Below are 13,603 nucleotides of genomic sequence, written 5' to 3' on the forward strand. Positions count from 1 at the left end.
TAAGGAGTGCTGACCCAAATGGGGGTCAACAGAACTATGTTTTTAGACTCTGATAAATTAGTTTGGGGATTAGTCACTTTGGGTTGGTTTGGAAATTTCTTGTCATAAATAAATAAGCTTTACCCTTTTCTCCAGACCGCAGTAGTTTTGTCCAAATTGCCCCTGGGCATTATTGTACTTAATGCAAACATTAATCAGCATACCAAATAAGATAAAGTGGACACTGTAAAGCTTTTCGGTTTTTATCCTGCTACGCTGGTTTTTCCTGATTCCATGATACTTCTGTCTTTCTTGATTACTTGTAAATTAGATACATGAGTATCTTAGAGGCCTATTTTCTTTTATCTCTCTAAACATGATTTTGTGTTGGGAGTATAAGTAACTAATGGTTAAATAAATCTATTGAATCCATCTTTATCTGAATTAAACAGCGCCAGCTACATGACTCTGAACTGGAGCAAGTCAACGAGGGGAGGTTTTGCTATGAGACTCAGCAGAACTCACCAACACTAGAACACTTTGGAATGATAAAACCTACCAGTGGCGCCTGCCTAGAAGGTGTGGCACAAAGGATGACAAAATGATTCATGGAGTTCCACTCCAAAATCAACAAATCAAAAGATTGCCAAAATCTGAAAGATCTTCGAAGAAATAGTATCAATAAGAGAATACTTCTCTCATGACATGTGGTATGTTGTCACCTTCTATCATTTATTTATATCCTAGGAAAAGGAGGCTTCAGTCACGCTTCATAGTTTGATTAAATAAGGTTGATTTAGGTCGGTTTCTCAAAAGAAATGTGACAGCTGATGAAAATGAGACAGTAAATATCCTGTTACAGTCATGTAGTTTCTTGCTTGGATCATATATTTAAAAGATTGAAACTGGTCAGTAAATGTGTCCAAATTAGGAATGAAGTCAACAAGTAAAACAACTGCATCAATAAAAACAGTGCTTTTAGGGTTTTTAGGATAGAGTATGTTTACAGTGGACTTGAGCCTAATGACATGACGAGAGCCAACCAATGGGCTGACTCACTGACATCACACCCACCCCCCACTCCCACATTGCTGGAAGCATTGTGTATTGGTTTGTTCCTACGCTTTCTGGAAGGAGGACTGTGCAAGAGGAAAAAGAGAGAAAGAGAGGGAAGAGATGTACAGGTGTTACGTAAAGACGTGAATCTTTACTGGGAAGTGTGTGTGTGTGTGTGTGTGTGTGTGTGTGTGTGTGTGTGTGTGTGTGTGTGTGTGTGTGTGTGTGTGTGTGTGTGTGTGTGCGTGCGTGCGTGCGTGCGTGTATGTGTGTATGTGTGTAGAGTGGGATGACAAGCCAGATGAAGTGGTGTCTGTATGGAGCTCTTAGAGGCACTGAAGGAGAGTGCTTCCATGAGGGAGAATCCAGGTCAATGAACACTGAAGCAGGACTGTACCCCAGTTTAATGAGCAGCATCTCTCTTTATTTCTGTTTCTGCTGAACCTGCCATATATAAGCAATGACATTTCCTCCCTCCTATTAGCTTGGCTTGGGGCATTTTGTGTACTTCGTGTTTTTGCATGGTACATATGTGCATTGCAGCGCAGCTTCCAGTACATAACATGATCCCAACGGGACTGATGAGGATGTTCCCACACAAACACGCAGACCCTGAAGAATAGTCAGGGAGAGATCGATGACTGAAGGCAAGGATACCCAGAACACTGACGACAATATTTTATACATGAGTGGATGGGAAAGAAAAAATAAAACCAGGTCCATCTCTGACTGCTGAAGCTGTACATTAAATTGAAATAAACTCGAATATTTTGCCCAAAAATTAACACAAACATTCAGACATTCAGCAACAATTAATCAGTTAATAACTAACTCCTCACCGCTTCTCGTATTTGGCAGCGGAACACGTGGATCCTGAAGATCTCAGCGTTATAGTGGCTTTCAGTGAAGGCAAAGCAGTCGCTCTCCGGTGTGCCATCATGGCCTCGAACACAGAACAGAATCTTATAGATGGGGTAGTTTGCGATCTCTGTACTAGCATTGGGGTCCAATAACCTTTAAATATGAATTAAAACAATGTTACCATTCAATATCTTTAAAGTTACTGATGATAGATGAGAAATATTAACATAACATGTGACCATTGATTGTGTAGAACATACAGGTATGTGTGTTCAATCCACTGTAAAAATATGAATCATTCCAGCATTGTTTTTACCTGACTGTGCCTTCAGACACTCCTGGCACAGACAGTGTAACATCAAGTGGGACTTGGCACTGCCCTCGGAGGATGCTCATCATACGAAGAGCCTCCACCTCACTGCGCGGGGCGTTGACCGAGGCACAACCAAGATACGTAAGTTGGCTGAACACAACACTGTCTTCATCAGGGATGGGGCTACAAGGACTGCCATCGGATGATGATTCATCTGCTGCAAAGGTCAATGGTTTGGATTAAACATGAAATGAGAGAAAAAAGAAAGAAAGAATAAGGACTTGATTATTTAATGACTTCTATTACAATCTTGTAGTTATATAACAGCAAAGTGTAGGAAGAGCGATAGACATGGGTATACGAGAAGAGCTTCAATCTGTTTGATCAATCAAGGGTTTCATACTGAAAACAGTATTCTAAGGTGGCATACAGAACCAATCAGGTGTTGAGGTGAAATCATCAATGTCTTCCCATTCATTAGTCTGATTATGTTATTTAGGTTGTGGTGCTGTGGACCTGAAGAGTCTGTAACACAAGACGGCTACTACTTCATTTGATCTGAATGCATCCTAAGTAGATCCCCGACAGGCATAGGAATTTCTAGAAAGCCAGAGTCATCGATGTAGGAACACGGGATGTTGTGACACAACCGGATGTTATTTATCCAGGCGGTGCAGCACCCAGAAAGCCTACAGCTTGCAAACTAAGTTTTCTTGCAATTAATCTTCAAACTGGAATACTTGTTTCCAAAGACTCACATGGCCCTGCTACTGGAAAAAGTCACTCTGTGGGCTTGTGAATAGACCATAGCCTGTCTGAGAGGTGAATGTTGGCCAACTGACATGAAAATTGTCATAAACTGCAGCCCACGCAATGAGAATAATAAAAGGTTTTAATTACTTATGTAATTGATAACCTGAGTAAAACCTAAGTAATATTTTCCTAAATGTCTCAGAAACATGTTTTAAAGCTGAAGATGACAGTTATTTTAAGAGTTCTGACAGAGGAGGGAAAAAAATGATGACAAATATCAAGCTCACCTCGATACGACCTCTCATTCAGTTCACTCTCCTGAGCCGTCTGAACAGGAAGTACAATTTCCAACTTGGGTGACGGAGCTCTGAGAGGGTCGGAACCTTGTCCTACAGGTGATGATGTAGCGGGAAGAAGGCCGTGATCGCCACCACTGATGATGTCCATCTCTGCTTCTGATCTGAGCCCAGTGCCAGCTACCGATGGGTCCATTAGGACATCCTCTAACTCTCTCTGGAGCTGCTGCTCACTTCCATTCCCCACAATCTGATTATAAAAGACATAGATGGACACACACAAACAAACACATTAAAACATTGACAAAACTACACTAGAGCGCTATAAAGTACAAAAAGTCGACACATTTACTGTGAAATATTTCACAAAACATAACAATTTAAGCTACAAAAAAATCCTTTTAGTAATCCTTTCTTCATCAGCTGTATTGGAGTTTGTGGAAATATGCTGTGGCTCTGCCTTAAACAAAATCCTGTAGTTCATTTTTTTTGGGGGGGGGGGGGCTGGGCCTCTTTAATGCTGATGGTGAGAGTTAAACCTTCGTTACTACTCATTTGATGTACTTTAAGTGGTTAGTATGTGAGTTTGACTTGGTAAATATCTTTATCGAGACGTTAGAGGGGCCAGGCCAACACTGAGCTTATTCCATAACATTTAAGAGAAAGACTACAACTGCAGAAATAATGAACACCTATTTACCCCACTCAGCATAAGCCTGATCTTTGGAAGGAAATGCAAAGCAGACTGAAGCAGCAGAGGGCATAGCTGTACTGACAATGAGCAATTACGTATTAGTATAAAAACATTTTCCCAAGAGTAGATTTTCTATGTATTGGCAGCCAAAAAATTGCGTATTTGTCTTTGAGATACAAGGAATTGGTTGAAGGTTGAAGCAATGATTTAAAGCAGGGTGGCTACTACTGTAAAGCTACAGATACCTTCACTTATCTGACACAGAATGTATGTGTCACAATGCAATGGTAACAAGTAGTATTAAAAGCATTTGGAATTGCCAGGTACAACTAAAGTCTGATCAACGCCATCATCAAAACTGAAGCATTAAGGATGCTGACTAGGGCCATCATTCAACAGCTAGCAACCTACATAAAGCACAAAAATAAAAATCACACACAGAGTCACCACGGAACCACATCACAGAAAAAGAGGAAAATAGTTTGAAAAGACAGAGAGGAGAGAAAAGGTAGTGAGAGAAGAAACTGACCTTAAAGCTGACCCCTTCCTCAGAAATCACCTGCATAACAGACAACAAGTTTAGACACACTGACTTAACTCTGACTGGATGGGCTGACTGGAGGGGAAGAGTGTGTTGGGAGAAAACTAATAGATGATATCTGGATGACTAAGTGCGGTGAATGAAATGGTTTCACTGCTTTAGCCTCACAGTAGGGGGGCAGCTCTTTCTTTCCCTTTGACACAAGGCAGATAGCCACCTCTAAGCTGCACAGAGGCGACAGCTCACCGCAGGTTGGCATCAAATTAACTAATCAACACACTTCGAGGCCATTTTACATGTAAAACTATTTTATCTCAGCTCTAGCTACCTAATTAATTAACTAAATATAACTGCAGCTAATGGCAGAGAAAATGTGCATCCCCTTCAACTGAATATGCCATCACCATTCAATGGCTCCATCTGCTGGTGCATGCACAACATGCAACGATCTCTTCACAAAGAAGAACAGGTAAGAACAGTTGGATAGTGGGTAAGATAGAAGATAAGGCATTGTAAGAGAGAAGGCAGGGCAGGATAGGGTAGAATACGGTAGGATACGGTAGGATAGGATATGGTAGGATAGGATATGGTAGGAGAGGAGAGGAGAGGAGAGGAGAGGAGAGGAGAGGAGAGGAGAGGAGAGGAGAGGAGAGGAGAGGAGAGGATTGGAGACTCTTCATGGAGACACACCCCGTCACAAAACACCGTAATTTTGACTGACAATGGTTCAAATGTTTTACGTTATATCACCAGACGGTTCCTAAACTTGTATCTGCTGACTGAAGCATTTAGCAGGGCGTACTGTTTATTAGACATTTGGTGCTAAAGTATCACATGATGCACGCTAACAAGCAGCTGCTCGACTGCTAATGAGAGACGCTTTCTCATACTTAAATAATAATCAACTTGCTGACCCTGAATGAGCAAACACAAATTATCATATCCTTTCAGCTACAGGTAAAATCCTTTTCTGTCATCATTCTTTTTCTGCTAACCCATACCACTCGTGTAATACTGAAAATCCTAATCAGAACAACTTAAATGTAAGAAGATGTTATTCACAATAAACAAGGCTAGTGAGAATTTGCTCTCAATTACTATTGAGACGGACACAACAACATGGAGTTAAAGCTTTCTTTGAAACCGATGATGCTGAAACCAAAGATAAGAAGAAGGCATAGTGAGAGTGCGGAAAAAGCAAAACAAGAAAAGGTAAGATTTTGTTAAGTTATAGAGCATGAATGTATGTTCAGAAGGATGCACGATGGATCTCGACATGTGAGTAATGAACACAACCTGTTAACATTGGTCTACCATTGGGTCTTGACGAGCTGCAACAGTGGGAAAACAGGTAGAAATGGAATGAGTATCAAGATGTTTGGTAAATAATGCTGTGGCCTGAAGAAGCCCCTACATCTGTTAAATGGTGCATTTATCCTGCACCACACTGAGTTTTGGAAAATAGTTACTGTCATTTTAGTTCTACTGTCAGTATTAAGAACACAATCTGAAGGAATCTGAACTTCTTGTCACAGATATCAATGTTAACAGACTCTGATTTGAGCAGTGCAGTGCCAAGGTCTTCCTCATCTCCTTCCATCCAAACCTAGACCCAACCTTCCTTACCTTCAGTCCTGTCTTTTCGTCATCACTACCATTATTAGTGGAGGACAGTGTCTCATCCCCCAGCCTGGACACAAGGACAAAATCCTCACTGTTGAGAGTTGACACTGAGTCCGAAGACACGCTAATCTTCCCCACTGAGCCCTTTTCATCCATGGCTGCCGCTGTTAAACTCAGCCTTGAGGCTCATGAATGGAAGACGGGAGGAGGAAGTGGTGGAAGATGATGAGTAAAATCACCTAGAAAAAGAAAAAGAAAAAAAAAAAAAGCAGAAAACAGTCATGATGTAATGAAATCCATGCAGAGCATTTTTTAAGGCAACTGGAGATTGGACAGCTATTAAAAGACCATACTTAAAAAGTAACATTTTAAAACGGTGACACGAGTCATTCTTCACTAAAAGACTTATAATGTACAGTATAAAGGACACTGTAAAAAGCTAGACCCAGGAGGATATGTATTACAGAAAATGAAAATTTGTGAAAGGCAGTTAACAAAACAAAATGTGTAAATGAATGTCACAGACAATTCGTTTTGATGAAGATAGAACAGGAGAGATAAGAGGGAAAAAAGAGAATGTGTGTCGTATTTGACAATTCTAGTATGAATGAAAAGAATTTACATAATAGGCTGATGGAATAAGACATCTTGAAAATAACGTTTGAGAAGGAAACATGTAAGTAAGGCATTGGAGGCAATTCAACTGTCTGCAGCCATCAATTTTATCATACATCCCGATTATCCTTTACGACAACTGTGAAGTTGTAATTCACCTTGTAACACATTACATGTACACCACAGACTACAACAAAGAAAGACAATTTGTATAGTCACTCAACAAATCCACTGTTACTTCAGTCTTCGACCAATATAACAATCTATTTATGTTGGTTTATGGACTCCGGACATCTATTTTTCTCCCTTATTCTTCTTCTTTCTTGTTTGTCTTTTATTATTCTTTGTCTTTTATTACTCTTTTATCTCTTGCACCATTCTTACTCATCTTTTTATCTTTCCCTTACTACAATCCTGTATCGCCTGAGCCGTTATTGCTCTCAAATGAGGGTAACCCATAAAATCATTTATTGTTAAAGGTGTCAGTTGCTGCTTCCTTCAGTTTGCTCATCCCTTACCATATAAAACAGAACTTATGTAATTACAATTTATGTAATCAATGGGTCTACAAAGTTGCATTTTACCAAACACAGGGTCCAGGCGTGTTGAAGCCAGAATAAACATTTAATCAACAAATGGTATTAAGTATAATGAATGCTTCATCTCTCCCAGATGAGCCCAGTTTGAACGTGGGAACAATAAGTAGTTTCATTATTACCATGATGATTTCCATGGTGTACCACTTCAGTATTCAGAAACTGTCACTCATGCACTCACAATTAAAGCACCAACTGGATGCCATAAAGCTGATTTCGGCCTCAGACTGTTTTTTTTTTTCTACCAATCCAGGTGACTGGAGAGTAGCTTGGTTTGGCAATGTCTGGACTGTGAATTGTATAATTTTTTGGATCTTCATGTGATTCAGAGACAGAAGCAATGTTTTTTGGTATTTATCCTTTCTTTGTTTTACAATAACTTGATCTTTTACTTTTGAGGGTCCTTGTCATTACAAATGAGTCTTTTACCTGGGTTTTATTAAATAAAGTAGGTGAATTATACTGAAATCTATTACTATTATAACTTGAATAGAAACTACACTAATGAGATAGCCTCTGTGTGACTAGCTGCTCCACCCTGGTCAAGAAGGCCGAGGGTGGTTAACGTATTGAGCCTCAGTTCCTGCCATTGAGGACATTTACAGGAAGCATCGTCTCAGGAGAGCGTCACGCATCATAAAAGACTCCTGCCAACGAGCACACAGACAATTTTCCTTCCTGTCCTCTGGGAGGCGCTACAGAAGCCTCCAAACAAAAACCACCAGGTACAGGAACAGCCTTTTCCGTACGGCTGTGTCTGTAATGAACTCTGCCCTCCCCCATTTCCCCTCACCCACCCACACCCCCATCCTCCTGGACTTATCACTGCACGATCATACACACTGTTAGCTATATCATATACATATTGCTCATTATATCATAATCATTGTAAACATACAGTATAAACACAACTGTTTCTGTACATACTGTAAAGTCATTCAAACTCTACATCATAGTCATAGCTTGTTTATACATGTACATACTCGCCACAAAGAACATAACATATACTTTCTCACACTGCACTATATACAGTATATTACCTTGTATGTATAAAGTATATTGTTTCTACTTAATCACTGCTTAAGCACTTCTGGTTAGATGCAATCTGCATTTTGTTGCTTCGTAACTGTGACACGTGTATTGAAAAAGTTTAATGTAATGTAACATAATGAAGGTAACTCCTTTTCGAGCATGTTTTGTGTGTTATTAGTATTATTGTTGTATTCATTTTTGTTGTTATTCTGCGCACATGTTTGAAATAAAAAGCATTAAAAAAAAAAGTTTAATAAAATGGAAAGGGCTGAATAGTTCCGCAAAACAGGAGGCTCCATTTTTAATGTTCTAGAAGTAATTTTGTAGTTTTATTCTCGTTCTAGATGAGTTTCCTCCCCACGTCCATAAACCTACACAAGTCTTCCTCTACTCTTATATGGAAGCTCCTCATCATCCTTCTTCTGATATATCCTCAGTCCCTCTTTTGGACAAGACTCACATCTCTCACTAGGGGTTCATAACATACAGTATAGTCAATGTACATTAAACTCATAGATTGAATACATTATTAATGTGTATACAGTCAAGAGAGTCTTTTAACTGTAGAGTTAAAAACTTTAGCAAAGCACGATATGCATGTTGCATTATCATTAGTACATGAACGCCCCCTAGAGGTCTGGCAATGGAATCGCCCATGGTTTCCTGGATAATTAAAATATTCAGTTTCACTTTCTTTTCTGGCCAGACCATTGCCCCTCCTCCAGTGCAACTTCCAATAAATATAATAAGGAAGTGAGATGGTACATTGGTAGATGCACAGAAAGAACTTCGAAAGGAAATCATACAGTTGTACTATAAGTTATTAAATAAATTATTTCCCCACTGCCAGTAAAAGAACTTGGTTGATTAAAAAGGTTGCTTCAAAGTGAGAATTAAACCAAAAATATGTTTCAACATTTAGTCACGATGACAAGAACATTCATTCATTCGTTCATTTTCATGTACCGCCGCTTTATCCGCTGTAGCGGGTCACGGGGAACTGGAGCCTATCCCAGCTGACATAGGGCGTGAGGCGGGGGACACTCTGGGCATGACGCCACTGCACCGCGGAGCCACGTAAAAAGACATACAAACACGCACACACACACTCACTCCTGTGGGCAATTTGGGACCGGCCAATCAACCTGTAGCGCAGGTGGGAGGAAGCTGGAGAACCCGGAGAGAACCCACGCGGAGAGCATGCAAACTCTGCACAGAGTGGGACTCGAACCCGGACCTGTCGTGTTGTGAGGCAACAGTACTAACCACTGCGCCACCGTGCTGCTCATGACAAGAACATCCCATCTCGAATACCCTGAACCAAAACCATTATTTCTGGAGATAACATATCTGCTGATATCCCCAAATAAACTACATAACAAAAGCATCAGTGTAAGAAATATCCAACACTTCTCTATGGGATGCTTGCAAAAAGGGACTTAATTTTATACTATGGAGAGAGAAAAAGTGAAGAAATATCAAAAGGCACAAGGACTAAGTTTTTTGAAGATAGTACTGGTATGTAGTTTGTCAGATATGCAAACAAAATTAACTAGAACCAAGGCAGTCACAGACTGCAAAATCACGCTACACCCCTGAATTAAAACTTTTTATCCTGACCTTCATGGCGCAATGTCAGAAAGATGCCTATTAGCTCTGATAAAATAATCATGTTGCCAGCAGCAAATAGTAGAAACTCCATCAACTTTTTACTCTAATATGGACACATCAATACATATAGAAATCTTTATCTGACAGCTGCACACCACACAGCAGCTTTATTTTGAACACAAATAAAGACTGATCCACAGACACAAACAAAACACATACAAATGTCTTTGACCAGCAGGCTGCCTGAACAGTCAAATAATGGTTCCTTTGTCACCCTTATCTGCATTAGTCTCATAAACAGCTCTTTGCAAAGACAAATTATTCAGTATCATGTATTTTCAGCACGTTGTTAGCTACACTTTTTTGCACGAAGGCTGGCTATCCCTTTTTTAGCCTAAACAGGGGTATCCTGACTACTTGTAAAAAAGGTTCCAACCAACACTACTCTTACAGCAGTTTCTATATATGCAAAACACACATGGACTTTTTTCTATCAGAATGAGCATCTTTGGTAGCAGGACTTGCTATTGTAAAACTATGACCACACCACAACACACAAACACTGACAATCACAATACATCACCGTTTGAAGTGGGATGTAATAATGCTACTGCTGCTACTGTGTACCATCATAGAAACCATGATGCTGGAGTATTTAATGTGCAGTACTTTCTAAATAAAATGCCATCTCATCAATATCTTCTACTCAAAGGGGAAAAAATTAAAGTTGAGCCCACATTGTATTCATTCATTCATTATCTAGGGCTGATCTATATGTATTTTCACATTTCATCTTCCAAAATCTTTCTTTTTTTTTGAGAAGATAGTTATTTGTTTTAGTGATATGCTATAATCAGTAGCAAACTATTTGCGATGATTGCAAAACAAGCTGCCTGTGAAGCAGGGTTGAGATTTACCAACCTGATACCAGCGCTTAGGTTGATATATTCTAAAATTTTAAACTTTAAAATTTGGAAAACTGACTACTCTAATGTACAACAAATATATGTCTCCTCTTTATATCTTTCAAGCCTAAAAATGTGTGTGCTGGACATCTTTTTTTTGCTTCCTCCCACACTCAAACTGAACGGGCTGTTCTGGGCTACCAGCTGGGCCCTGCATGCACCTCACGGGGGGAGACGAAGGCACAACCAGTCACAGCCAGAGACCATTCAAGCTTGCAACACAGTCCTTTTCAACTCTCTTTGCAGCAGTGATTTCAGCTCTCTCTTGCCGACAAGAGAGAGCAAAAGAAGGAAGAATGACAAAAAAGACTGCATGAAATGAAATGCTACAAGGTGAGTTCCAAGATACAGTGCAGGAGGAAATGGAAAGAAAAGAGAACACACACACACAGACACACACACACCCTAATTTACATCTTCTTGTGAGCATCTAATGGTCATCTCAATGAAGATCCTAACCAGAGCACAGACCACTAGCTGGCGAGCCACAAATGGGAACTCTGCATGACACTAAACAACAAAATAATCTCACATGACTAAGTAAAAGATAAACAAATGAATCAGACAATGCCGGCCTCCTTCTAAGGCCTCGTCCACACGATGTCGGAACTTTTTGAAAACGCAACTTTTTTGTTGCGTTTATGCCTTCTGTCCACACGACAAAGCAGATATCCAGAACGAAAATGCAACTTTTTGAAAACACTGGCCTAGATGGATTTTTTTTAAACGCTGGGTCTGCGTTGTTGTGTGGAGGGTGTATCCCCAACTTATTAAAAACGCTGACATCTTGCCTGCAATGAAAACCGCTGTGACGTCATATTTATGGGCCCATGTGTACAAACATGATGGATGTACGCACCTTGTTGATGGCAGCATTTTTGCAGGCGTTTTGTGACAACAAAACACGGAGGATTCTTATTGGATAAAATTTGACTCAATACTGCCACCACATGGTTTGGCATGCTTATAGCCGTCTTCCAAAACGCACTGATGTGTTTACGTGTGGACGGAGATTTTTTTGAAAATGTTGTGTGGATGTGAATCATTTTCGATGCGTTTTCAAAAAGTTGAATTTTCAAAAAAATCCGTCATCATGTGGACGGGGCCTAAAGGAGCAAAAACTGCAACAAGCCCCTCTGCTGTGATAGACTGAGCATCACAATGAGCAGCTATTCACATACATTTATTTACCAATGGTGTGACTTTTGAATTACAATGTAAAGAACAGAAGTGCAGATTGGAAACTCAACAACTATGTGAATGATTAAGGATGTGTTGTCTTGTTAGCATCATAAAGGGTGTGAGAAATTCAGAACCTAAAGCTGAAAGCATCAGACATTACCTATACTACGTTTCTTGTGTGGTTCAAAAATAAAAGCAACTTACCATATAGAATTATGGACATGCCACAATATTAAAAAAAAAAACTATTTGGTTTTCATCTCAATATACCAGATAACTTCACAGTCAGATAAATATTCATGTTCTACATCCATAAAGAATCTTCCCTTTCTGGTCAGGCATATTTAAAGTAAATTAATTGATTTTCATAGACGTTTATCTTTCTTCTTACCTAACATCAATTAAAAAACAACAACAATATTTCTTCAAATCAAAGTGTAGAAGAAACTGTGTGTCCGATGCAGAGTGTTATAACTAGTTATTTGCATTTTTATAGATTTATTTCTTTTCCCCAGGCTCTCAACCCCATATCAAAGTAGTCAGGACTGAAACAGACATCAGAAACAGACAACGCCTTAACAAGAATGATAGAAGACTAAGAAAAAAGCAGGCCTGATGTTCTCGTCCCCACCTCAGTGCCAACATCAAATCGTCTAACTATAACCAAAAACACACTGACTCTATCTGGCCTATCTACCACTCTCTCTGTCTCTCTTTCTCTTACCCTGTCCTTATCTTCCTTTAATTTCTTTTCCACCCAACCGGTCAAAGCAGATGGCCGCCCAAAAGAGTCTGGGTACTGCCTGGAGTTTCTTCCTCAATGAGAGAGTTTTTCCCCGCCACTGTCGCTTATGCTTGCTCTGGAGGGTTCAGTTGGGTTTTTCTGTCTGTTAAAGCGCTTTAAAATGTCTGATGCCATGATTAAGCGCTATATAAATAAATATTGATTGATTGATTGATTGATTAATTGATTGATTGATTGATTGAAGAGGTGTGGCATCTGAAAATTGGGAACCCATTAGATTTAACATATGAACAGTATGATTAAATTGATAATATATAATGTTGTGGCACATTAATTCATAGTGTATTGATTTTTTTTTTTATTATTGCCATTCTGAAAAGAGAAAGATGAAATGTGTCAGATAAGATGCTCCATTATCGCTCTTTGACATATTGATTAAATTGCTTAGCAGCATCAAGTATCCCTGGATTTTTAGCAAGAGTATTTGACAATACTGTATTGAAATTCTGCTTAAACCAAAATGCCATATTTATATGAGCATTGAAAATACAATAGAAAGTTTATCTGATGAAGCACTGGCCTGCCACCTCCTCTGGTACACATAGACATTGGACAATACAGCAAATATTTGCAGTCACACCAATTGGTGTTTTGTATGTTTTATGTGTAACTCCTGCATTATTAAAAGCAGGAGAGTTTTATTAAAAAGAGCAATAACAAAGGACTGAGAAAGTAAAGTTA

At 39.4% G+C, this 13,603-nt stretch overlaps 1 protein-coding gene across 2 annotated transcripts in view; it reads right to left on the minus strand.

Annotated features, from left to right (window-relative positions):
- LOC137608335 (rab GTPase-activating protein 1) overlaps positions 1-13,603 on the minus strand; it is a 58,080-nt gene that overhangs the window by 43,493 nt on the left and 984 nt on the right. Inside the window, exons 2-6 of one of the 2 annotated variants that reach the window (XM_068334631.1) lie at positions 6,120-6,355; positions 4,482-4,511; positions 3,250-3,508; positions 2,213-2,426; positions 1,875-2,049 (exon numbers count right to left, since the gene is read on the minus strand). In XM_068334631.1, the coding sequence (XP_068190732.1) occupies positions 1,875-2,049; positions 2,213-2,426; positions 3,250-3,508; positions 4,482-4,511; positions 6,120-6,272 (831 nt within the window). In that variant the 5' untranslated portion in view covers positions 6,273-6,355. The remainder of the gene's footprint in view (positions 1-1,874; positions 2,050-2,212; positions 2,427-3,249; positions 3,509-4,481; positions 4,512-6,119; positions 6,356-13,603) is intronic. The other variant, XM_068334632.1, reaches the window with a different exon arrangement.

Source organism: Antennarius striatus, chromosome 15 (genome assembly GCF_040054535.1).
Source record: "Antennarius striatus isolate MH-2024 chromosome 15, ASM4005453v1, whole genome shotgun sequence".
Lineage (NCBI taxonomy): Eukaryota > Metazoa > Chordata > Actinopteri > Lophiiformes > Antennariidae > Antennarius > Antennarius striatus.